Genomic DNA, 25977 nt, shown 5'->3' with positions numbered 1-25977 from the left:
GGAACGAGACGCAGTATGTGACTTCCGTGCAGTTGGGGTGCTTCATTTCTAATTACTCTTCAAAGTGATCTTCACTTTCTCTGCCCATCCTTCCCAAGCCCCCAGTCCCTCTCCCCCACTGTATCCCGGTCAGCTCTTCTGTAGCAGGGCCACTTGGCAGCCACCGGGGGGCTGTAGGGCCCGGCTGAGTGCCCTGCAGTACGCAGCCTCCCCTTGCAGACCAGTGCGCGCCTCCAGCCCCTCCACCCCGGACAGGAACCTGAGGTGCAGCCCTGGAGGGTACATACTTGGGAAGAACCGCGACGAAGGCGTGCTTGAACTGAAGTTTGTGGCTATGTCTGGCTGAAGATCTTAGTTCATTGGAACTAGGAGGAAGAATGTTGGGTTTGTAGCCCACCTGCTTATGCACACACGTGTTGCTTGTGTATACCCAGCTCCCCAGGGCTTCAGGGGGGCTGGGAAAGAAAAGGCTCTTGCAGATTAGAAATGGGAGTTGCCGAAAGATCACACTAGGTAAACAGTGGTTTAAAGGGACTTCGTAGGACAGTCACAGGTTAAACTGAACCATAGCTAAAACTCCCTTCCGAGACTTGTACCAGGCTGCACCACCATTGTACAGTGTGTATAAATAAAAGGGGTTATGTATCTTTGACAGGAAGAAAGCAGAGGCCCCGCAGGGGAGTGCCTGCTAATGGTCTTGCTGCCGCAGTCAGGGCTGTGGCTTTCACAGCACACGGTGGGAGCGAGGCCACTTCCCGTGCACAGCCTGGGTCTCCTGGGACCTGCATCACTCACTTGCTCAGGGTCACAGTGAGGTCCGCTGTGCTGTTTGGAAAGGCGTTCTCCTCGAGCTGCCAGGTTACTGAGATGTTTGTCTGTTTGAAAGGGGGAAGAGAAAAAGCCAAAAACACCTGTTGTTTGATTCCTGTCTAAGTCCACCCACAATTCACACTGCTTACTGCCAGCTAGACAGCCCGGGGCCATCACGGCCCCGTGTTGCTGTGGCCCGGCCACCTCCATGGCTGTTATTTCAGGGAAGCCTCACACTGAATGGCACAGGGTGCACAGCTCCTTCTCCTGGGTGGCTAAGGAAGCCACCAGAAGGTACCCCAACACCAAAACCATCAGGGGCAGGCAGGGGAGGACTCCCTCCACCTGTCCCACTATGCCCCACCACTCCTCCCTCCACTTCCTTCAGAACAAACAGCAGTTCTGAGCCCAGCTATGGATCTGCTATGGATCCGAGCAAAGGAAAGCCCGGAGACCACAAGCAAGGTTTGAATGAGGGGGCGTGTCGAAGGTGTGGCCCCCGGCAGACTCACAGAAAACCTCCTGAGTATCGGGTGACCGACCCTGCACTTCATGATCAACACGGAAGCGACCGGCTTAGGGTCATCGCACTGGATGTCTGGAGAGGGTGGCTGTGAACACACAAGGGAAGGGCCCGTTAGCACAGCCCACCCAGCAGGAGCCCCTCCTCACTGCTTTGTCCTGGCCCCTGAGCCTCCTGGCAAGTGCTAGGCCTGGGGAGGGGCTAAACGGAGAGCTCCAGAGAACAGCACAGTTCGCTGACTTGTGGCTGTGCTGTGCTCTGCCCCATGAAAGCAAGTGTGAGCATGTAGTTTGTGGGTTCTGGAGAAGGGCAGAGCTCCAGCAAAACGTGGGGAGCCGCTGGAAAGGGCCTCTCGGTAGAGCTGGGAGTGAGCAGCCCACAGTGGGCTGGTGGCACTGCCAAGTGGACCCGGGGCCTGCTTCCCGGGCAGCCGGGCCACGTTAGCATAGACGGGGAAGGCTGTGTCCAGAGGCGCCGTCTGCAGCCTTGCACCTGCAGGGAATGCACCTGTCTCCTGCTCAGCAACTCGGGTTCTCGGAGGACTGACAGAAGAGCAGCATGACCACCTGGAACTAAGGAACTGCCCTCCTCAGCTGTCCTACCCTGCAGCTGCAAGGGGGCTCCCCGGGGAAGGGCCTGTGGGCTGCAGCTGGTGCTGTGTCAGGGCTCTCGGCCTGAAGAATGGGCCAATGGGCAGGTGCAGTTCGTGTTCAGTTTCTTAGCACCTTAGGGCTGCTGGCTCCCCGGCTAAGGAAGGCTGCAGCACAGGACGCCTGAGGCTGCCTCACGGTGGCTGGAACAGGAGGGGGTTTGTGTGGTTGCTAATCAAGCATTGTGTGCACCAGGGGGAGGCTGGCACAAGGAAAAGCAGGTGTGCTGGGCAGGAGTGACAGGAGTGGCGCGTCTCCATAGCTACCGTCAGTTACCTTTTGCATCCTCTTAAAGTGTAAGTTTCTGGGGTAACTCAAAGTCAAGCTGGTCATGAAGGAATCTTCCCCGGTGTTGCTGAGACTAATGTTCATGGTCAGCTCCCTTGTGAGACCCACCACCAGCTCCTGCCTGCGTGAAGAGCAGATACAAGTGCGGCCGGTTCCCATACTCCATCCAACTTGGATGCACTGTGGGTGCACACTCCCCACCAGCTTCTGAGCTGAGGAACTCTTGGGCCCCAGGCTGCAGAACCACCGTTGGCAACTGACACACACAGAAAAACATCAACCACACACAGCAAACTTTGTAACCAGCTGAAAGGCCCCCAGCTGGGACAGGCAGCAAAGACTGGGAAGCGAAAGGACATGTGTCTTGTGACTGCTGCTTTATTTGAGTGACAGAGCTCCCATGTATTGGTTCACTACCTAGATACTTAAACAACCTGGGGCCAGGGTCAAGGCCAGGCACCTAGAACTCCATCCAGGTCATGGCGATGGGCAAAGGGAGAACGTTTGTGACAAGGGTGTAAGGGGAGGGAAGAATGACCAGAGCACAAACAAGGGGTCATGATGAACTCCGAGTGTCCAGCCGGGTGGACGAGAGGTGCCACCCAGAGGGAGAGAGCCCAGGAGAAAAGCCCGCTCAGGCCTCAGTATTGCGAGAGGTGGGAGTTGGACAACCTGCAGGAGGGGCTGCCTTGCAGGGTGGACGCTCTGTTCTGGGACGCAGGGGAGTGGTGAGCGGCAGCAGCCTATTTCACAGGGTGTCTCCACCAGAAGCCCTGGAACAGTTTCAGGGGGCCTGGCATGCGGGTGTTTCAGGTCCCTGTGATTGCCCAGGGGTCCACAATGTCGGATCCTAACCAAGATCCTTGAAAAAGAGCTTGCTCACTGTGGACACCAGAGGGCGCTGCTGGACAGGTCGTGTGCGCTGTGTTCTAGGAGCACAAGGGCCTTCTGGGATGTGGTCCACTCCTTCCCAAGCAGCTGTGGGTGCTTGTTGACTGGGATCCAAGGCACCCAAAAGTCTTGAATTGAGTCTTTAATGATGGACAGCGCCAGGCCATCTGCATCTGCAATGCCGTCCTCAAACATCTGTGAAACGCCTTGCCAGGATATGGGGTGTTTGTTACAGATGCCAATTCTGGCCAACCCATCCTTGGTCTCCAGTCAAGGAGGGCATTCTAAGGCTTCCACATGTCCAGAACCTCTCTGGTGACCTCATTCAGCCCTTGCCAAGTCCAGCTTCCACAGTGCCAGATCAGGTCCCTGTCTGCATGGCCACATGTCAGCAGGCAGGTGTGAGTATTAAGTTGGCATTATCAGAGCACTGGTTGGAGTCCTGGCTGCTCCAGCTTCAGGCCCAGCTCCTTCCTAACACAGCAGAACATGGCTCAGGTACTTGGGCTCCTGCCACCCACATGGGAGACCCGGATGGAACATGAGGCCTAACCAACCCCAGCAGTGATCTGGTGAGTGAACCGGCAGATAGATTTGTCTTCCTGTCCCTGTCTGTCTCTATCGTTGTCTAACTCTGATTTTCAAATTCATAAACAAATCTTTAAAAACTGAACCCAGCTGTAGGCAACTGCCCACATTGCCTTATACCTAGGCAGGCACTACACTGCTGGGAGAATGCCAACCAGCAGCCGACAGGCATCTGGGTCTGGTTAATGCCAAATTTGTGTTAAATATACTGGTGTGCCAGCAGAGCTGCTTATTTTATTTTTCTTTTTTCTAAAGATACATGTGGAAGGTGGGGAACCCTGACCCCCAGTAGGGGGATGGGAAGGCTGCGGATTGCCCAGGGAAGGGGGTCTGGGGTGGATTGAAGTGGGAGTGGCCGGGGGCATGTTTGACAGGGGAGGAATGACTTCTGGGGGGTCTTGCATGGACCAGGCCCTGAACTCACAGGTAGATGAGGGAGCTGAGACGGAGTGGTTTAGAGGGGGAAAGCAGAGGGGTGTCTGGGTCAAGCCACGGTACTCACTCATAGGGGAGACCTAAGCTGAGCTATATATATATAGCATTGCCTGCCACCTGCTGACACACCAAAGGTTAGGGCCATGCCTGACTGAGCTAGCCATGGCACCTGCCCACAAGTGCTGCAGCAGGCGGTGGGCCCCAGGCTGGGCACTCATGAGCATATGAGAGAACTGGATCTGGGAGCAGATTCTATAGGGGACTTGTGGGCTCACCTCTGTGGGACTGCAACACCCATCAGTTTGCACAGAGCTGCAGCTGATGATGGGTTGAGCCAAGACTGAACCTCGGAATTCACCTGGCATTTTTGGGAGCCGGGCCTGGGAGGGCACCAGGCTGGGCTAGGCTGCAGCTCTCACCAGCACCCACAGAGGCCAGGACTGAGGGCAGACCATGTGAGGCAGGGCCACAGCACCCGCAAGCCCGCATGAGATCTGGGGCTGAGAGTGGATCCAAAGGGAGCTTGGGGAACTCCCCTGCTAGGTCATAGCATCTGCTGGCAATTGCAAGGACTGGGTGCGAGTCATGTCAGGCTGGATGGCAGTATCCCCCTGGCAGGGACAAGATCCAGGAAACAACCCTGGTAAGCAACCCACCTGCTGGGCTGTGGCTCCCACTGGGAGCACATCAGCAGCTGTGTGGGCTAGGTTTGAGGGTGGGACAAGCTGAGCTAACCTGCAGCACCCATGGGTGTACACAAAAGCCAGATGGGATCCAGGACAGATCAGGCTAGGCCATGGCACATGCCAGCAAAAACTAGGGCTGAGGGCAAGCCATGTGGGGGTTACTGGAAGTCACCCTGACTAGGCAATAGTGTGCGTCAAGACTGTGTTTATAGCAGACTGGGCTGGGCTAGGCCTTAGCAACCATCGGCTCATGTGAGATTTGGAGCTGGGGATGGACCTGACCAGGCAGCTGCATCCGCCTGCATGTGTACTGGCTGGTGCAGGTGATGGACCGAAAAGTCAAGTCTGAGTCACTCCAGGCAAGGTTTCTTGGGGCTGAATTCAAACCCTAACCATGGGAAAATCACAATGCATGTGCTCCGACCTGGAGTGTGTGTCAGGACGGGGCCTCCTCAGTTGCTGATACCTGTGCAGTGGACAGTATGCCCGGATGCAAACAGGGGACATGACAGCTCATCCAGGCCAGCAGAGGACTTTGAGTGCCTTGTCCGAGGATGGAAAGGAGAACAGGTCAGACAACTCTCGTGTTCAAGCTTTGCAACCTGTTCCTGGGGACCCTGCACCCGTGTGGGAGACTTGGAAGAAGCTCCTGGCTTCAGATTGGCTCAGCTCTAGCCATTATGGCCATTTGGGGAGTGAAACAGTGGATGGAAGTTCTTTTCTATCTCTCCTCTCTATCTAATCTGCCTTCCTAATAAAAACGAGAAATGAATGTGCCCCCATCCCTGGATGCTGATGTAGTTTGACAGCAAAGGAGTCTTTCATTCCCCTCCAGCAGATCAGGAAGATGAAAAAGAACTGAAAGGTTTGTCCCACCCACCCACCTTCCTCCATACCTCAACCCTTCCCACCCTAATCAGAGACCCACATCGTCAATGAGGCAGCCGAATCCCTGCCCCTACAGTCTACTGTCAGCACAGCAGGATGGCCCTGTTAAAACGCAAGGTCACTGCCCCTCTCCCCCGCCCCCTCGCTCCCGGGCCCCCAATTCCCCATCCCTCCCTCCTGCCCCCGCCCAACCAGCTTCCCAGCCAGCAGGAAAAGCCCCGAAGAGGACCTATGAGGTCTAATGGGTTCTTCCTCCCTCACCTTTACTCCAAGGACCACCACACTGGGTCCTACCAGCTGTGCTCCCATCTCCCCTCAGCCCTGCTCCCATCTCCCCTCAGCCCTGCTCCCATCTCCCCTCAGCCCTGCTCCCATCTCCCCTCAGCCGTGCTCCCATCTCCCCTCAGCCCTGCTCCCATCTCCCCTCAGCCCTGCCACCTTCGCATTCCCTCCCACCTCCCTGCTTTCATCTATGATCTTCTCTCCACTTAAAAGCAGCAGGAAGGCAGGGTGCTTGTCTGTGTTGGTGCCTGGGACCTCCCCAGCACCTAAAGCACTTGGCAGGGAGCAGACATTCCAGAAATAGGAAATGCTTGGAGAAATCTGAGCCAGGAACAAGAGACTTATTCCAGCTGAGCTAGTCCTGGGAGTGAGGCAGACCACTGAGTGATAAACCTTGCATTGGCCAAGACATCAGGAGACCCCGGTTCGAGGCCATCAGACGGCCTCTGCGACTCCCAAGCAAGGCCCTTCCTCATCTCTTCCCGTGGAGCCCTGGGGGTCGGAGGGGAAGGCAGCAGGTATACACTGCATCCCAGCTAAGCCAGCTGGAGGAAGCCATTGCCCCGACTCACGCAGAGATGGTGGAGGTCACCCCCAGTTCGGCCACACAGAACAGCTTGTTCTTGCAGTCCTTCTCGTAGGGCAGCTGGAAGCAGACAGAGGGGACACCGTCGGCCCCACAGCCCCCCTTTGCCAGCAGCCCCACCTGGGATCTTCCCCTTAGGGAACTTGGGCCTCTCCTCCCCCCTTCCAGGTATAGAGGGGAGGCCGACAGAGGAGCTGTGACTCTGGCATTCCTGCAGCTGCCTGACTCCACGGGCATCAGGGAGCCTGGCCCTGGGCCAGAGCCAAAGCGAGCTGAGCCAAGTGGCAAAGCTCACAGCTCCTGGCCACCCTGCTGTGAGAGGCAGCCCCCTAATGAGCAGCTCCCTGCAGCACCTCCAACATAGGAGGAGGGTGCCACAGGCAGGCGCAGGAAGGGAACCACCAATCACGTGATGCCAAGGCCAGACCTTCCTCTGCACCCATTTTGTACAGAGGGAATACTAAGTGAACTGTTACCATAGCGACTGACAGCGAGAAGGACCAGACAGGAGCTCAGCAGGGAGCTTCACAGCTACCTTGGGCCACAGCGGCAGCGCCGGGAGCCACCTGCAGGGGGCGCTAGCGTGACCTGCATCTCCTCATGAGGAAACCACAAAGAGCCCAGACTGAGGAACATCCACAAGGCGACGGGCCTGTGCCCTTCACAGATGGACAAATAAATGCACACTCTGAAAACAGTGCGTGAGTCATTCACTGAGTTTCCAGGGATGGCTGAAGGTAGAATTAAATGAGGAAATCACAGAGCAGCAAAACTTGCCAAGTTCTGAACAGACTTCGGTCTTGCTGGTGAGCTCAGTGACGTGGTAGCTGCTAAAGCTGCCTCACGCTCTCCCAAACATGACTTGTGCAACGGAGTGCGCTGACTTGAATACATATCTGACATTTGTCCTTTGAAGGCTATTTACATAAATTTTAATAATCATACATAATTGTCGAATGTCGCAGGTAAAGCCGTCATCCCCTATGGGCCTGGTTTGAGTCCCGGCTGCTCCACTTCTGATCCAGCTCACTGCTAACGCACCTGGGAAAGCAGCAGAGCATGGCCCAAGCACGCGGACCCCTGTCACCCACATGGGAGGCCAGGAAGAAGCTCCTAGGTTCCTGGCTTCAGACTCATTCAGCTCTGGCTGCTGCAGCCATTTGTGGAATGAATTAGCAGCCAGATGAGCACCCTGTCTCTGCCTCTCTCTCTCTAAAACTCTGCCTTTCAAGTAAGTAATAAATCCTTCTTAAAAAGAAAAAGTAACAATAAAATGCAATGAATTATCCCCAACCAGGACTTTTTTTTGCTATAAAAATATTAATGGGCCAACTTGAATAAAGTTTATAAATAATAATATTGGGCCCGGCGCAATAGCATAGTGGTTAGTCGTCTCCTTGCACACGCTGGGATCCCATATGGGCACTGGTTGTAATTCCGATGGCCCTGCTTCCCATCCAGCTCCCTGCTTGTGGCCTGGGAAGCAAGTCAAGGACGGCCCAAAGCCTTGGGACCCTGCATCCGTGTGGGAGACCCTGAGGAGCTCCTGGCTCCTGGCTTCGGATTGGCTCAGCTCCGCCCACTGTGGCCGCTCACTTGAGGAGTGAATCATCGGATGGAAGATCTCCTTCTCTGTCTCTCCTCCTCCCTGTATATCTGCCTTTCCAATAAAAATAAATAAATCTTTAAAAAATAATAATAATATTTTATCACTATTAGTGTCCTGATTTTGATCACCATACTGTACCAGAAAGTCCTTATTTTTAGAAAATAATTTCTGAGGTATTGGAGGCAAATAGGGAATTCTTTGAACTATTTTTGTAACTTTTGTAAGTTAAATATTATAAAACAGTCTCTTTTTCTTAAGATTTAATTATTAGGCCTAGAGAGAGAACCTAGTGGCTAAAGTCCTTGCCTTGCATGCCCCAGGATCCCATATGGGTGTTGGTTTGTATCCCGGCTGCTCCATTTCCCTTCCAGCTCCCTGCTTGTGGCCTGGGAAAGCAGCCAAGAACAGCCCAAAGCCTTGGGACCCTGCACCTGCGTGGGAGACAGGGAAGAAGCTCCAGGCTCTGGCCTTCGAATCTGCTCAGCTCTGGCCATTGTGGCCACTTGGGGAGTGAACCAACAGATGGAAAATCTTTCTGTTTCTCCTTCTCTTGTAAATCTACCATTCCAATTTTTAAAAAAATCTTTTTTAAAAAGAGATTTAATTATTTCACTTGAAGGTCAAAGTTTGTAGAGATAGAGGGAGAGAGAGAGAGAGAGTGAAAGAGACCTTCCATCCACTGGTTCAGTCCCAAAGGGCTGCAGCAGCCCTGCTGGGCCTAAGGCTGGGGCCAGGAGCGTCTTTTGGATCTCCCATGTGGGTGCAGGGGTGTCAGTATGGTGGAAACAGACATTCAGTCCGAGGGCCTGGGCAGGGCCTGAACAGGCAGCTCACCGAGGGGCACCTACCTTCTCTGCCACATAGGGCAAGGCAGCTCCAGTGCAGTGCCCGCAGGGGGACCCCACCACAGCATCATCAGGGGGCCCAGCCAGGTGAAGGCCCAGTCTATAATGTACTCACCTACTGTACTACAAAGACACTAATCACCTGGCGTGAACACAAAGCCCTGGGGGCTGGCTAAAGACCCCCCATTTGTGTCAACTCTAAAGATCTGTAGGTGGCCAGGGGAGCCAGGGCTTGTGTGGGATGACCCATGGGAGATTTGGTGCTGGCCGTGGGCTGGTCACCTGGAAGATGGCGAAGGGCTCCGTGTAGTGGTCCAGGATGGGGTGGGTCTGGCCCGTCTGTCCCCCGTGACTCTGAAGTTTGTAGCTGACCTTGATGGTGATGTTGGAAAAGCAGTCATCCTCGCAGGGCTGTGAGGTGGCGCCGTTGGATGCCGGAGGAAGGAAGACAAGGAGAGCACTTGAACCACACTACACGGTCATGATCAGAGACGCACAACAGAACCAAATGCCTTCCACACCAGCCTCTCTCTCTCTCTCACACACTAAGCGTTTCTGAAGAACCTTGAACACTGGAAAGTTAGGGGATGGGATTTCCCCTACATAAAAATGTCATTCTGTTTTAAGAAAGGTCACAAACATGCCAGAAGCTCTCTCTTAATTCAATCGCTTTAGGGCTAAGTATTTGACCTGGAGCTCAGGCCACCTGTGTCCCTGGTCAGTACACACCATTCCGTTTCAGGCTCGGTGCTTGTCTCTAGTTTCCTGCCACGCCGGACCCTGGGAGGCCAGGGGATGGTCCAAGTGCACGGATCTCTCCACTTCCACCGGAGGCCCAGGCTGGATTCCTGGTTTCCAGCTTCCGCCGGGCCCAGCCCCAGGGGAAGCCAGCAGGTGGGAACTCCTTCCTGTCTGTCAGCCTCTCTTCCTTCCTCTATGACTTCCAATTTATATATATACATATATAGTTATATATTTATTTTTATATTTTATATATATTATACATATCATATAAATATGTATATTTATATAAATATTAAAAGGTGCCTTGGAAGTAGGTGTGCCATCAGAAGTATAATTTATGAGTCTGTTCACTGGAATAAACATCCCTGTTAGTCCAAAGTTCTGGGTCCTACTAGGCTGAGTTTTCACAAATGAATTTACTTTTGCCTGTCTCTGGGCACCTTCACCAGGAGTCACCTTTCTTAAAAAGAAAAATGCAGATTTGAAAGGCAGATTTACAGAGAGAGATGGAGACAGGGAGAGGGAGGGGAAAGGAAGAGAGAGAAAGATCTTTCATGCACTAGTTTGTCCCCTCCTCAAATGCCCGCCAGAGCCAGGAACTTCTTCTGGGTCTCCCATGTGGGTGGCAGGGCCCAAGTACCTGAGCTATCAGCTGCTGTTTTTCTCACGCACATTTGCAGGGGGCTGGATAGGAAGCAGAGTATTCAGGCATGGCAAGCAGTGGCTTAACCTAAAGGCCACAACACTCGGCCTTATTTCTGTTTCTGGCTTCTAGCTGTTACATTGTTCAGATGGCAACTTGCTCAGCTCCCCTGTTGTAATCACAGGAGGCTGAACAACTAAGGCAGGGACATCGTCTCTCCCTGATTATCACTGAGAAATGTCACCTTCCTTGCCTTCCGCTTCTGGGGACTCACATGGAACCACTGCTCTGTGACAGCAGTGTGTCTGGAATGAGCACCTCCTGCTTCCACATCCTAATGTGATCCCTGGTCTACTATGATGATGTTTTAAAAGTGTATTTGACAGTGATAGCGACAGAGAGCTCCCAGTGGCTGTTTCACTCTGCAAATGCCCACAACAGCCAGAGCAGGGTTGAGCTCAATCCAGGAGCTAGGTTCTCCATTCAGAGACCGCAAGCCAGGGACAGTGGTGGGCAGGAACCCCATGACCGGTGCCAACAGCATTGCCTCTCCCAGACTGGCATCAGCAGGAAAGCTAGTCAGAAGCTGGAGCTGGGGACAGAGCCAAGGTACCCTGGCATGGGACCCTGGGTGTTTTAACCATGAGGCTACACACCTGCACCCCACTGCATTGATTTTGAACACTACCTGGCAGGGGCGCACGCATCACTACAAGCACCTCTCATCTCCGCCAAGCGCAGGTGTCTCTGGACTTTCACCTGAACACCTCCACTTACCTGTTTGTTAGCAGGGGCAAGCATCAGGGTCTTGCAGGGAGAGGACCCTGCATTCCACTCTATGTGACCCGAGCAGGCTCTCATGCCTGAGCACTGCAACCTTTTCCTGGATTGCAGCATGTCCACATCCAGTTCGAAGTTCAAGGTCATCCCTCCAAGGCCTGCAAATGCACATGGGCCTTCCTTGTGATGCGGCAGCAAGGGGCCTGGACTTCCATCCCGCCTGGGGCTCCACCTAGACAGGCCCTCCCAAGGGGTCCTTCCCACTGTCTCCTGACACCTTGCAGGTCACCTGACCCAATCTCTCTGAAGTACCAAACAGAAACTGGGGCCCAGAGAAGCAGAGACACCTGCCCAGGGGCACATAGTACTCAGCAGGCCCAGGATCCCGGCAGGTCTGTTGTTTTGCACACGGCCTCTGGCCAGGGACAGAGGGCCAAGCATCCCTGGGACTGTGATGACAGCCTGAACCTCAGGTGCTGCTGCTGAGGAGACAGCGTTTCGGGTTGGCTGCGATCGGCTGGGCTACAAAAGCGAGGGCCACCCTTTCTCCCCTTCTGGAAACAGCATCTCCAGGGAAGTCAGGTTCTCCCATCCTGCCTTGGCTAGGGAGACACACTGAGGAGAAAGGGGAGATGCAAACGAGAGAGAGAGAAAGAGAGAGAAAGCCTTCCAAACTGCCCCGCTGTCGCACACACGCTTGGCCACAGGCACAGCCATGGAGGTGGAGGAACGGTACCTTCTTCTCAGTCTTCTCTAGAAAACTCAACCCCAGAGACCCCAGGCCTCCCCTCCCCACCCCAGCAGGGGCAGAGTGTGGGCGGCAGGTGCAGGGTCTCACACAAGCACTCCTCCAGCTCTCCTTTCCCCTGCAGGCAGCCCCCTTGCCCACGGCTCAGCATCTTACCCCACTTGGCACTGCTTTCAAAACACAAATCCACACGCACGCTCCCATTGAAGCCGATGGGCAGGGCGCTAGGGGTGAAGGTCATATTCACTTTCAGACGAGTCACGTGCCGTGAGCTAAACAAGACAGCAAAAGGGTTGTGGGCTCCGGTTTTACTGAACCACTCCAAGTATGCAAACATTGCTCAAGTCCACAGGTTCACAGGCAGCCCTGGAGGCCACGCCCCAGAGTGGGTTTCATTCTCAGTAGTAACCATGGTGTGGCCTGGACAGCAAAGGGGTCGCTGTGGGTGCTGATGGAGAATGGCCAGTGGTTGTGGAAGCAGGAAGATGGTGGTGGCCGTGGTGGCGGCCGGGTTACAGACAAGCAGGGGTGCCCGGGCTGAGGGCTACTATGCACTTGAGCTTGCTGATGGGGCGGAGGAGAGGGGAAGAAGGCCACGGAGACAGGAGATGAGGATGGTGGAGGAAAAGCAAGTGTTTGCTCTGAACACCTGGGTGGACGTTGCCGCTGCTGGCTGAAACAGGACGCCTCAGAGCATGACACATGTGGGAGAATGAAGGTTGGGTAGGAGCTGGAGCCCCATCTTGAGGCACACCCCTGCCCAGCAGCAGCTGGGTATGAGGAGGCAGCTTAATCCGTCACGCAGCAGGGAAGACGGGCAGGCAGGAGTGTTGCATTCACTTTCTGGCAAGCCTTAGGGCTCAAGGGTCCAGTTAGGGACGGAGCTTGGGAGCTCTGAAATCAGCGCTGGTGATGGCAGCCCCTGGGGGCACTGCACCAAGTGTGCACCAGTGGGAGGGTGTTTTCCAAAAGTTCATGGGAAATCCTTATTAACAACAAAAAAAAATCATGCCTAGATTTCTTCAAACAACTTTGGATAGAACTAAACACACCTTATCTTCTTATTTTAATTCCATTTCCCAAGAACTTTTGAAGGCTTATTTTTACTTCACTTACTGGTTTTAATGTAAAAGGCAGAGCAACAGCGGGACAGAGAGACAGAGAGACAAAGATTTTCCATCTGCTGTTTCACTCCCCACATGGCCACAGCAGCCAAGGCTGGGCCAGGATAGGGTCAAGGGCCTGGAACTCCATCGGGTCTCCCGTGTGCTGTGAAAGGGGCCCTAGGACGCTGACGGACTTAAATGAGCAGAGAGCTGGGATTGGATCCAGAAGGAGGACTGAAAGCCGGGCATCCAGGGAGCACTGTGCAAAATCCTTCCAGTTCACAAACTTTTTGTAGTACACTCCGGTCCCTCCCAAAGCTCCCTCCCACGTCCCTGCCATAATCCTAACCACTCTAGGAAGCAGGTGCTAGTCTTGATTACAGGAGGGAAGGCTGGGCTTTGGCACTAAACAGGCTATCCAAATGAGAGAGACCCAAGGAGGCCCAAGGCTAGACTCCAGACAGTGGGCCCTTCCCCGTGGCACCACCTCCCTCTCGCAGTACCTGGGGTCCATATGGAAGCTATTTAAGGCAGATAAGTGGGGGAGGCTGGGGCCCAGGACCCCAGAAAGCAGACACCTACCAGAGGACAGCTGCCCGGCCCAGCGTGCCCACGGTGATGTCCACGAGGCCATCATTATTGAAATCTAAGCCACCGGCCACAGACATGCCAAAGTAATCCAGTTTCTGGTTGATTGTGGAGGCCTTGATACACTATGGGGGGAGAAACATGTGGCATGGGGACAAGGTAGGGACAGGGAGGCGGGAAGGGGGTGCCCTCAGCCACCACCCCTGCCCCTGGGGTCCTTGGCCTATGTAAGAGAGCTGAAAGGTAGGCGAGATTGCAAGGGGAAAGTGGAGGGAAGGGTAGGGGATGGCAAAAAGCAAAGGTTTGACAGGGTGATATAATCTGGTGGAAGAGGAGGGAGAAAGGAGGCAGCTGGGCGTGATGGGTGGGCGTCCAGGGGAGGGAGAAGCCAGACCAGCAGTTGGGGGTAGGGTGAAGCAGAGGGGCTAGGTCTAGGGGATGGCAAGTCAGGTTAGGGGGTGGAAGTGACAGGCTGGGCAGGTGTCCCGGTGCCTGGGACAATCCCAGGTTTCTGCTGTGGAAGAGTGGGCAGAGGTAAAAGAGAGGTGGGGGAGAGGTAGAGGGTGCCCCTGCAGAACCGAGAGAGTGAGAATCCTAGGGACCGCCTGGAGGAGGCGGTGGAGGAACAGGTCCATCGAAGCTGTGCTGTGGGAGGCTGGCAGCGGGGCTAGGGGGCAGGGAGCAAGGCAGGGCAGAGAGCAGGCAAGAACTAGGCAGGTCGGTGGAAGCAGGCCAGGGCAGGTTGGGAGAGCAGACAGACTAGGCCATGACCTCCCCACCCTCAAAGCTGAACCTCCCCCAGCCTCAGTGACTTCTCTGCCCCTTCATGGGCACTCGGCGCTGCAGCCAACCTCTGGTCACCCCATCTGGGGGTGTGTCTAAGCCCCAGGGTCACCTGTGAGGGGCTGGTAGAGAGGCCGTCCCGCCGTCCATTGTAGATGTACACGCTGCCGAAGCCGGCTGTGCTGTCGGTCCCAATACCCTCCAGGGGGGCCCCGATGGCCACGTCTGTGAGCTTATCCTGATTGAGATCGCCCACGGCTGCCATAGCAAAGCCGAAGCGGGCATCAGTGGGCCCCGGATATCCGCTCAGCGTATGTGTCAGGGAGAAGGACCCATCCTGTAAAACAAACGGGCAGCTTGGCCTTCAGAGGGACGGGATGCGGCAAGCACCCCCAAGGTTTGCTGACCCTGCCTCTGCAGCAGGTACTTGAGGCACAGAGAAGGGCTGGGCTTTGGCGGGGGGAGGGAAGCCTGCATTGTCCTGACTTCAAGGCAGGGCCTACAGCCTGTAGGAAGGGACGCTCAAGGACAACCGGGAAGCTTGGGCATTAGTGCCAGCTTTCCCACGTGTTGGCCAGCTCTACTCGAGCCCATCTTGGCAGCAGAGTGAGACCTCCGCAGGGGGAAGGGGATGTGACCACTGCCGACTGCCCTTCAGGGTGACACATGGCAAAGGGAAGTACAGCAGTGCCCAGTGGCCAGGTGCCCACCGCCCAGGTGAAGATGGAGGTGTACCTACCTGCTTGCCCAGACGGTACACGTAGACTCTGCCTTCCTCTGTGCGAACGTGATAAAACGGAGCAGCCACCAGCAGCAAGTCTGTGGTCCCGTCCATGTCGATGTCCACTGGGCACAGCGCTGAGCCGAAATACGATCCCATCTACAACCCAAGAGGACCCAGGCCTCAGCGAGCACTGCCCTCCCTCACCCCTCTGCCACCCTCCCCGAGTCCCTGGGCGCCTCCCAAACCCTCCTACTCCTGCTGTGCTGTGACAACGCAGGGGGCTTTACCAGCAAGTACCTGCTCTCCTTCCAGCACCTGTGCGAAGGCATCCTTCCGGAGCTCAAACACTGCGCCACGCTGCCTGTGCCGCGGAGCACCCGACACGTAGATACGGCCACAGGCCTTGTGCAGCACGGCCACCGAGTACCCTGGGGCGGCGAAGGTGTGCCTGTGAACAGGCGCTCCACCGCCGCGGCCCCCCGGGGAAATCCCCAACTTCCCAGCCAGGTCAGAGGAGGGGCCAGGCAGCAGAGATCGACTTTCTCAATCGTGTTGTAGATCACATTGCGCCCACCCATCATCCAAAGGTGATACACCACACTGCCCACGGAGTGGCGCTGCGCAAGGATCTGCATCCATACCTGAGCCATCTGCATTGTCATCTACATGGATGTAGAAGACTGAGCAGAGGGGCCAGGGACCTGGATGCATGCAGGACCCTCAAGGTGACTCCTGGGATCAACCCGGCCCTGCCCCAACAGGTAGCTCCGTGTGCAGCCTAATACACAGCCTCAGGGTTGGCCTCCAGGGCTGCCCCTGCAGCCTTCAGGCCCCTCCTCTGCCAGGTTGACCCAAGGCCCTCAGCTCACCAAGGTAGCTGTACTGAGCATCCTCAGGGTCCACTGCCGTCTGGTTCAGGAAGCGGCCCTGGCGGCTGCGCATGTTGTAGATCAGAGCTCCCCCGGACCAGTTGAAGGCCCCAACTGCACCCAGCAGCACCTGCTCCTGCAGGGATCAGGGAAAGGGCCCAGTGAGCGGGAGGGACTCAGGTGCCAGCACAACCTTGCTAGGCATGGGGCGGGCCCAGTGCACTGGACCCGCCTGGTCAGAGCAGTGGGCAGGCTAGCTGGGGAGCTGCTGGTCGCTGGCTTCCTGCCAGGAACCCATGACACTGTCTGGGTGACTGATTGGGGTGCCCTGGACTGAGTGAAGGTGCTAGATGAGCCTCCCCTGCCCCGTGACCCTTTTCACCCACCTCTAGTACCCTGTGGGAGGCCTGCAGAATTAGCCAGGCCCTGGGACCCTGGCTTGCTGCTGTGTTATGAGCAATAGGACGGTCCCTTGATCTACCTCAGTGTTCCCCTTTATGCTAATGAGGCTCAATCAGAGGCATGACCCCACCATCCCAGTTGGAGGCAGAACCCAGGTCCCTGTACACCAACCCCACTGGAAAGCTGAGCTCCCCGCCCCTACACCAAGAGGGCCACATACCTCATCCAGGATCTGGGCGCTAAAGCCGATCTGTGCCAGCTGGAAGTGAAGGGCCTCTCCAGCTGCTCCTGGAAGTCCAGACCCCCACCCGTGAGGGGGGACCAAGTGAGAGCAGGGGTCTGGGACCCATGGAAGACCCATGGGCGCTGCTTATGCAGCTGTAGGTGGAACTCACGGAAACCCTCCCTTCTCCAGCCCTGGCTTCACTCCTCTGAGTCTCCAGGAAGTTCCAACAAGCCAGGAGGGCTACAGGTACTACTGCCACCTTACAGGTGGGAGGTGATGGGAATTGCCAGGGGTCCCATGTGCAGGGAGGACAATGGGGAGGCTGGCCCCCCAAGCCCTCACCTTCCGTGTGGATGATGCTCTGTTGCAGTCTGCTCAGCAGCCCGTCGAGCGCCGAGTAGTTGGTTACCTTGAAGGCATGCGTCTCATCGGGCTCCGAGGCAATCAGCTTCAGCTCCAGTTCAGTCTTGGGCTTGTCAAATGCACTTCCCACCTGCCCAGAGGAGCAGCCCAGGGAGGGCTGGCTGACTCCTCAAGCCCCCATGGCTCACCATGCCCATGGAGAGACCTGAGCCCTTCTACCTGCCTTTCAGGGCTCCCATCACCCCTTCTGCCCCTGTTCTCCCTCCCACACCTTCAGGGGCAAACTCCAGTATTCCCGCCTCCTCCAGGAAGCTCCCCTGTTGTTTCTGCTGTGATTTTTCCCCATCATGCTCAGCCAGCAAGCTGGGACCACCTTGGGATATAGGCGTGGGCAGCAGGAGGACCCGGCAGGGTTTGCAAACACTGTTTGCAAGAGTTCCTCTGACCCCGCCCCCAGGCCATGGCTCTCACCCCAATGGCGAAGCGCTCGATGTCCTGCATCTGGGGCGAGTTGATGACATCGGTGAGGTTGAGGGGGTCCTCGAACGTCTCCCCATCAGTGAGCACCACGATGACCTTGGAAGCCTTTTTTCTGGAGCCACGGCTCGGTGTGAAGATGTTGTCCCTAAGTTGGGGGGTTCCCACAAATGAGGAGAACGTGGCCCTGGGGGTGCGTGGGCTTGGGAGTGGGTATGACTCCTTGTCCTGTGTTAGAACTGGAGAGGATCATCGAGCCCACCCAAAGGGGGAACCAAAGCCCCTCATGCAACACAGTGAGGTGTCTGCAACACACGTGTCTCCCCATCACCTGCTCCCGAAGCAGAGATGCCAGATAGCACTTGCGTCCGGCCCTTAGTGCTGGCACCTGAGTGCCAGCCTGTGGTGCAAGCATGTATGGGCTATCCTTTTATCCCCCATTTAATCCTCAGAATCCCATGGGGGCAAGCACCATTAGGATACTTGTTGTAAAGGAAACTGGATCACAGAGAATTAGTTGCCTTGTCCAACCACAGAGCAAGCTGGAACTGGGATTGATGTCCAGCCGGCCTATCTGCCTAGTGTGCAGGAGGATGTCTCTGGGAGTTTTTGAGAGCCTAGCTTGCCCATCCCTCTCACCACACTGGAGCTGAAACCCCAGCCCTTCCCTCTCAATGCTGTTTGGCTACCTTCTCCAGTCATGAGGTCACTCGAGGAGGCCCTGGGCAGGTCCCCATCTGCTCACCACGCTCACACTCACAGGACATGCTGAATGGCTGAGGCAGTCTTAGTGACTTTCTTCACTTGAGTGATGTTCTGGACCCTGGCAAGGGAGGCTATTATATCCTGGCTGTCCCGAAGGTCAAACTCAGTCTGGATGTCAAACCCATACTGCACCAGGGCGAAGTTGCACTGGAGGGGAGAGGTAGGGGAGAGGGGTATGGGCAGAGTGGCCATGCCCAAGACCATCTCTGTTCCACTGAAGCTTCCCCTGAAAGCAAGGGGGCAAATCCACTTGTTCTTCTCTGCCTCTGGGCAGAAGGGAAATCTGCAATTGGGGCACATCAGGATGGAGGACAGTGTGAGCTGGTGATTTCTCTCTGAAGCCATGGCTATTTTGGCCAGTGGGATATCAGCAAAGGTGATGCACTGGGAGACTTGGAAAGGGCTTGCATGCACTGGGTTTAGCCCAGGGTTGTTGCCCTGAAGAAGTGGGACTGCTGAAGATAGACACACAGGTGGAGGCCCTCTTAGGCCACCCAGCCCCGGGCAGATGTCTGCAGCTGTGAGCAGAGGGAAGCCCACCTCGAAACACTTAGAGAAGCTCCTCATCATGTTGGAGATGAAGTCTTTGGCTCTCTGGAAGTCTGGAGGGTCAATGCTTCCCGAACCATCCAGGACGATGGCAATCTCGGTGCCTGGCAAGGGCAGACATGAGGGTTGGGGTGGGAATGTGGAGCAGCATGTCCTGCCTTGTAGGGTGCCCCTTCTCCCCTCCACTCAAGTCCCAAGGACTCAGGTCAGGGAGGCTCCCAAGAGCAGAGCTTTTGGTCCTGGCCGGCTCTGACTCTGAATGGGAGTCACTGCTGCTCTCTGCCCCCAGCCTCCCCATGAGTGGGATGGTGGTGGTAGGGCTGGGACTGTGAGCGTACAGCCATTGCTCTCTATCTCCTGGCTGCCTCCATTCTCACCAGCTTCTTCCTCTTCTTCTTCCTCCTCCTCTGCCTGCTGCAGCGCCCGGCGATGCCTGGCTGGGCTCCCATTCTTCCATACACTGCCTTCTTCATTTGGATGGCAATCTCCAACGTCCACATGCACTGCTGGGTCCAGTTGATTTTCTCCAAAGATTAAGCATGGAAGAGCTCAGCACCTTGCCCCAATTTCCTTTCCATCAGGGCTCCAACCTGATGCAGGGGCCCTCTGCAGCCTGTCTTTGTAAGCTGTCTAAGACCAGTATGGGTCCAGTTCTTACCAAGGTCCAGGAAGTAGGCCTGGGCCCGGGGATGCAGGGTAGGAGTCAGCAAGCTGCAATTGCCTGTGAGCTCTGAGCTGAGGCTTCGAGACTTTCTGGACTGCACTTGGATGCATATCTGGCGAGAGGAGAAGAAAGAGAGGGGAGGCACTGGTGACCCCCATGTGCGTAGCTCCGGCCACCTGTTACCCCAGCCAGAATCCAGGTTGGAGACACAGGAACCATTAGCTAGCTACTCCCTCACCAGGGACAAGAGCCAGGGCTGGGGTTAAAGCAGAAGTCAGCTTCAGGGACAGGTGTGTCAGATCACAAGGAACACCCAGGTCAGCCTTGGCATCAGTCCAGGTGGTCAGGGCAGCCAACAGCCCTCAGGCTGGTCCCAAGGAGATTAATGGGCTCAGCCCTGGGCATAACACACTAGTCAGGCTGGGTGCCCACACCAGGCTCACCCACAGGGGTTGGCATCTGCCTCTCCAGGTCCTTGCACACTCACCAAGACGCCATGGTGGTTCCTGACCACTGTCACTTGCTGGGGCGTCCCCTTGGGCATGGAAATGTGCTCTGAAAACAGAACTCGGGTAAGAGGGGCAGGACCCTGGGGAACAACCAAGGTCGGGAAGTGCACAGGACCACCCTGGTCAGGGTCCCAGGTGCAACCGCCACTCAGAGCAGCATCTAGAAGCTGGAGCCAGGGGGACCCTTGGAGTCAGGGGGCTCATTTACTCACTCACTGCACAAGTGTCACCCAGTGCCTGCTCTGGGGCCTTGGAGGTGGGGCTCCAGTAATGACTGAGACCTGCTCTTCCTGCAGGATCCCAGGTCAGGGCGGGGCAGGTGCAGAGAGAAGCCCACTTTGTACCAGCATAGAAGTGTGGTGCCAGGGGCCGAAGACCTCCAGCCTGGACAACTTGTCCCTGGGGACTCTTCCTGCCCCAGCCCACTCCCCACCCTGTAGACCACAGGTGCTGCTTTGTTTTACGGTGTCAGTGTATATAGCCCAGCAGGTGTCAGTCTGCTTGAACTCGGGCTTGGACAGTGTGGGAGAAGTGGGGTCTGGTTCATGAGTGGATTGTTCCTCCAAACGGCATTTAGTGCCCACCTCACACATGCCAGGCCCCCATAGTCAGCACCAGGATCCCACAGAAAGGCTGGCATTGGTTAGTCTGACTTCCACTGGGGTATGAGTTGTGTTGGGATGGTTTGCAACTGGGGCCTGGAATTCACCAAGATGGGGTCTGCAGCTGGGGAGTTACCAGGACGAAGTTGTGACCCCCATGGCCATCCTCACACCCAAGGGACATGTCTGAATGGTGGCGGTTTTTCCTGTACCTGGTGTGGGGAATGGGCTGCAGTGGTTGGAGTTGGGCTGTGTGGGGTGTCGGCATGGGGTGGGGGATGCTAGAGAGCACACCCTAGTGTTGGGGCTGACTCACCCATTGGGTGGCACTGGATTTCATTGTGAATGACCGAGCACTGGTGCAGGGGCCATGAAGTCCTGTTGATTTTCGGGCTGGTGACCAGGAGCCTGGGGGCAAGGGTAGTAGATGATAGAGCTGAAGTGGCTGCTGGATCCCTTCTTCCCCCACCTTCAGGCACAGTCTCCCCTTGAGCAGGCCTGCAGCTCCCTGTGTAGTCAACTGGAGTGAAAGCCTTAATCCACAAAAGGGCTGTGGACTCCTAGCCCAGCCCTCCAGATGGTATGAGGGGCAGGCATCTATGAAACCTCAATGTCTGCACATCTTCAGGCAGGAAATGGTTAAATGCAACCCCTCTTTGCCTGCACACGCCCGGTCTCTGCTTTCTTGTGGGGGCAGGGGCCAGGAAGCCACCAGCAGCCAGTGCAGGCTTCCCGGTGGCTGCCCCAGGACAGCATCAGGTGCCCGATCCTACGGGTCTGTCATATGGGCAGTTTGCGAGTGGGTGCTCAAGCACAACAAAGGCTGGAAGCTTATGTCCCTGTCTCCATCCCCAGAACAGACCAGGGAGGTAGCCGGGTCCAGGGTCAGGGATGTGAGCAGCTGGGGGAAGGTGCGGAGGGGGCGCAAGGAGTGTTCTAGAAAGGGGAAGCCAGGGACTCATCTACGCCTTTGAAAGGTCATGATGTGGCTGCCGTGGTTGGGGGGCAGAAAGAGCACAGGATGGGGGGCAGAAGTGAGGTTCTGTCTCCACTTCCTCAGCTCCTTTGCTCTCCATATTAGGCAATGTGTTCACCTATCTGGGTGCTCTGCAAGTAATAACGAGGCCTGCCCTGGCATGTGCATGTGAGGGGTCCCCCAGGCTGACCCCACCCTCAGATGCTACCTTGTGAGGGTCACGTGGGAGACCCACATGGCCAAAGCTAAGGATCGACTTTCTGTCTTTGTCTACCTCGGCAGCCCTGAACATGACTATCTTAAAACACTTCCTCCTCGACTTGCCCAACTCCCTCAATTCTCCATTGCTGGCTGACCTCTAAACATCATCCAATATCCTGGGACCTGGCCTTGTCTCCCCCAGTCAGGGTGCCCGCTCCCTCCAACCCTGTGGCTTCCAGTCACCTATAACTGCCTGAGCTCTCACCTCCGTAAGCATCCCCCATCAGATGCTAGACAAGCCTGTGGCTGTAGGCAGCACAACAATGTCCCCCCTCCTGGCCCCGTCCTTGTCCTGAGCCCCAGACCCTGTGACATGCATGCGGGACTGAGTGGAGGATGTGGAGCTGGGGAGGTTTCCTTGGGGCTGTTTGTCTGCGCTGTTAAGGGGAAGAGCATCAGCAGGATGCTGAGAGTCATGGACAGACTGCAAGGTGCTCCACTGCAGGATGCATGACTGGAAGAACAGGCCGTGAGCCTACCTGAAGCATCCAGGCAGCCTCTGGAAGCTGGGAAGGGTGAGAAAACGGGCTCCCCTAGGGCTCCCAGGAGCAGCACAGCCCTGCCACAGGGCTCGGGTGAGCCTGCTGATCACCAGAACTCCAAGGCAATACTTAGGTGTTGCTGCGAGTCGCACGCTTTGATAATGTGTCCTGGCAGCTGATGACACAGCCAGCTCCCCTGCCTGGGGACACTTCCCCTGGCTTGTTCCTCAGCCTCCTCTAGAGAGAATTTCTTCTTCTCTCCATTCTCCTGGCTGCCACCATCTTGCTGGCCTAGGGCTATGGCCCCTTGTTTGCTTTTAAGGTTTATTTTATTTATTTGAAAGACAAGGCGATTGAGAGAAAGAGATCTTCCATCTACAGGATCATTCCCCAAATGATGACATCAACCCAGGCTGGACTAGACCAAATCCAGGAGCCCAGAGCTCCATCCTGGTCCCTCCCATGGATGGCAGGAGCCCAAGCAGCTGAGCTACCTTCTGCTGCTTCCCAGGTGCACCAGCAGGGAGCTGGATTGGAAGCAGAGCCACAGGGACTCACATTGGAGCTCCGACAGCGGATGCCTGCATCACAAGCAGCTGCTTGCCTGTTTGGGGCTTGTCCATGTACTCCTGTCATTTTTACCAAGTTACTTCCTGGCTTCAGTGGTCTCCCAGGCACTTAAACACACAAGTGCAAAGCCTTTAGTGCCGCCCAGAGGCCCCTGCACAAACCAGCCCCACCCTGTCTAGAGCCCTCACTTCCCAGCAGGCTTACTCTCAATTCTCTTCTTACCCCTTCCTCCACATCAGTGCGTGTTCTCAGGCAGTGCGGTCTCACACCCCAGCTGTGCTCACACCACCAGCCTCGCCTCCCGCTCAGAACTTAACCACTGTCTGATGGAAGCTTACTCATTCATCTGCTGATGAGCCATCACCTTCACCAAACAGGGAGTTCCCGGAGAAGCCTGTCTCCTCTATGTGCTCCCAGCACAGAGCAGGACCCTGGATGAGGTTTGTGGACTGACTGCTGAGTGACAGCCCAGGCAACAGCTGACAGGTGGAAAGCAAGGGGCAGCTGAGCGCTGCTCCTGTGTGGGTTCTGCTGTTGAATCCCCAAACCAGGCCACAGGTTCAGCAGCTCACCCCTCCCCCTGAGCCTCTCCTGGACCCTGTAGGGCGGGCTCAGAACCAGGTTCTACTGGAGAACAGCCTAGGCTACCCTTCCTGTTTGGACTTCATCCCCGGCTGTCTCTTGGCCTGTGGAACTCTGCCCCTCTGCACTCCTGCACATTAATCAGCCTGAACAACAACTGCCCCAAACCACGTGTCCTGGATACTTTCCCAAAAGAGGGTGCCACTGGACTCCTCTGGGCCCTCTCGTGGCCTTGACTATTGAACTCCCTCTCCTAGTCCTAGCCTCTTTCCTACCCAGACTGAGTTCAAGGAAGCCACAGTGTGTATTTGTGCATTGCAGATCATCCAGATCACCACACACGTCACTGTCATGCTGTGTCTTGGTCCAGGAGACACAGTCTGGGCCGTCTCTGCTCCCACCCTCTTCCCTCCATGGCTAGTTGGTCTTCAGGTTTACAGAAAGAGTGTCTGACAAACCTATGACCAGCCAACAGCTCTGGGCCGGATGCGGCCCACCCCACCCCTGCTTTCCTCACAGTGCTAACCTGACCCTATTTTCAGCTCCGGGGGGCAGGGGTTGGAAAGCCCACCTTACAGCCTGCTCAGCATTCTCAGGAGCAGTCAGAGCCAGGATGCTGGCAGCCATAGTGGGGTGTATTTTGGAGCAACAGTGAGAGGGATGCATCTTCCTCCTGAGCACAGGGAGCTGCTTCTCTCTCTCTGGCCCATTTCAGGCCACATGCAGTAGGCCTGTGGTGATAGACCCCCATCACCTGTGGTGGAAACCCAGGATGCCTTGGCCACATCCTCCTCCCCAGCATGTGCAAACCCAGGAGCCCTCTCTGCTTCAGCAGATGCACAGGGAGGCTTCTGTGAGCCCCTCTGAGCTCTGAGCTCTCTGCACCAGCGCTGCAGAGTCCCCTTGGTCCCCTTGGCATGCATCTATGGGAAGGAGCAGCAAAGTCTGTAGAGACTGGGCAGGGGATGGTCACAGACATCCCAGATTGACCACCCCCTTCCTGTGCTGCAAGAAGCCTAGAGAACTGCACACTGACCTGACATGTAACTTACAACCCAGGGATCACACTCATTGTGCTGCCCAGGCCCAAGGTAGTCACCCTGCCCCGGGGGCTGTTCACAGGATGGGAGACTCGCACAAGGAGAATGAGCAGCAATACCACGGTCAAGTTCCCGGGCTGTGGGTGGAGTGAGAGAGCACACACTGCAGGCCACCTTTCCAGGAACCTCCAAAACTGGAAATAGGAAGTCCTCTGGGGGGCAGTTTCTGGCAGGAGTTGTGGCTGGGAGGGCACCCAGGGCTGGAAGGGACTTCCACAAGGCTGTGTGTTTGGTCCTGCCCTGGGTGTAGCTTTCACAGGCCATTTGCTTTGTGCACAGTCGTCAGCCCGCACACCGAGGGAAGGCAACTTTTTCTGGGGCATTGTTTGTCATTGAATTTTTTTTTTTTTACCAGAACAAAACACAACATTGATCTGTGTGTTCCTGAAACCCAAAACTTTCTGACAACCTTTCACTACCCGCTCTCTGCTCCTGGCTTCTGCCAACCCTCAGTGCCCGGGTGACAATGCACCGCCCATCTCCCGTGTCTGACTTTCTGTTATTCCTTGTCTCGACCATGTGATGTTTTCTCAGTTCCTTAGCCTCGCTTAGGCTGGGTTCCCAGCTTTTGACCAAGCGCTTGTGTCTCCTGGCCTTCCTCTTCTCCCGCCCTTCTCATGCAAATTCTTACTCAGCCTGTGAATCCTAGCCCAGATGTTAAAAAACACACTTGCCAAGTTGTCTCCAGAGGCCCTGGCGGGGTCTCCCTTGTCATTGTCTGGCCTGTTGCTTTCCTGCGTAAAACCTATATGCTTCCCAGGAACTCCACAAGGCAAGGGTCCTATCTCCCTCACTGCTTTGCCTCAATACTTGCTGAGTGGGTGGGTGAGTAGGTGAGAGGGTGGATGGGTAGATGGGTAAATGGGTGACCACATAGAGGGACTGAGTCTAAACCCTTATGACTTACATTCCCTGGCTGAAGCCACTGAGCCAGGCTCAGGCCCATGCCCAACAGGGTCATCTTGGCCATTCTCGGAATAGAGTTTGGGCCAGCAGGTGATACCTCCTTCCTGGCACAGAGAAGGTGATTCTGTGACTCACAAGCCATCCCTATCAGCAAGAGAAGCCTGCTCGGCCAGCTCCACTACCGCTCTGCGAGACCTCCTGGTTGCAAGCAACAGAAACCTGCCAGTGACAACCTAAGCAACAAGAGAGGAAATCCAATAGTCACCAGACTTTTCACGGTACAGATGATGACACCAGGGCCCAGGAACAAGAGTTCCCAGGCGGGGTCATGGTCAAGTCAGGGACCTGTGAGGCTGCCTCAGGAGCTCCCACGCCCCCCACCACGCCCCTTCACCCAGAGCTACTCTGCTCTGTGTCCCTCACTGGCTCTGCCCCACGGCCCACTGGACTCCGATGCTCATGTGTGCTGGGGTGGAG

At 56.0% G+C, this 25977-nt stretch overlaps 1 protein-coding gene across 1 annotated transcript in view; it reads right to left on the bottom strand.

Moving 5' to 3' along the window:
- The window catches only part of ITGAE (integrin subunit alpha E), a 50159-nt gene that overhangs the window by 12272 nt on the left and 11910 nt on the right, over positions 1 to 25977 (bottom strand). Inside the window, exons 3-24 of the mRNA XM_041001370.1 lie at positions 20940 to 21031; positions 20000 to 20067; positions 19507 to 19624; positions 19226 to 19372; positions 18840 to 18952; positions 18295 to 18446; positions 17529 to 17682; positions 17037 to 17187; positions 16689 to 16756; positions 16067 to 16202; positions 15495 to 15625; positions 15213 to 15353; positions 14586 to 14810; positions 13685 to 13815; positions 12165 to 12268; positions 11246 to 11424; positions 9364 to 9492; positions 6614 to 6687; positions 2260 to 2392; positions 1323 to 1421; positions 796 to 875; positions 288 to 365 (exon numbers count right to left, since the gene is read on the bottom strand). Coding sequence (XP_040857304.1) covers positions 288 to 365; positions 796 to 875; positions 1323 to 1421; positions 2260 to 2392; positions 6614 to 6687; positions 9364 to 9492; positions 11246 to 11424; positions 12165 to 12268; positions 13685 to 13815; positions 14586 to 14810; positions 15213 to 15353; positions 15495 to 15625; positions 16067 to 16202; positions 16689 to 16756; positions 17037 to 17187; positions 17529 to 17682; positions 18295 to 18446; positions 18840 to 18952; positions 19226 to 19372; positions 19507 to 19624; positions 20000 to 20067; positions 20940 to 21031 — 2703 coding nt within the window. The remainder of the gene's footprint in view (positions 1 to 287; positions 366 to 795; positions 876 to 1322; positions 1422 to 2259; positions 2393 to 6613; positions 6688 to 9363; positions 9493 to 11245; positions 11425 to 12164; positions 12269 to 13684; positions 13816 to 14585; positions 14811 to 15212; positions 15354 to 15494; positions 15626 to 16066; positions 16203 to 16688; positions 16757 to 17036; positions 17188 to 17528; positions 17683 to 18294; positions 18447 to 18839; positions 18953 to 19225; positions 19373 to 19506; positions 19625 to 19999; positions 20068 to 20939; positions 21032 to 25977) is intronic.

This window comes from Ochotona curzoniae, unplaced genomic scaffold, assembly GCF_017591425.1.
Source record: "Ochotona curzoniae isolate NIBS_2020 unplaced genomic scaffold, NIBS_Ocur_1.0 scaffold_2453, whole genome shotgun sequence".
Lineage (NCBI taxonomy): Eukaryota > Metazoa > Chordata > Mammalia > Lagomorpha > Ochotonidae > Ochotona > Ochotona curzoniae.
This window is presented reverse-complemented; position numbering and strand designations above follow the sequence as displayed.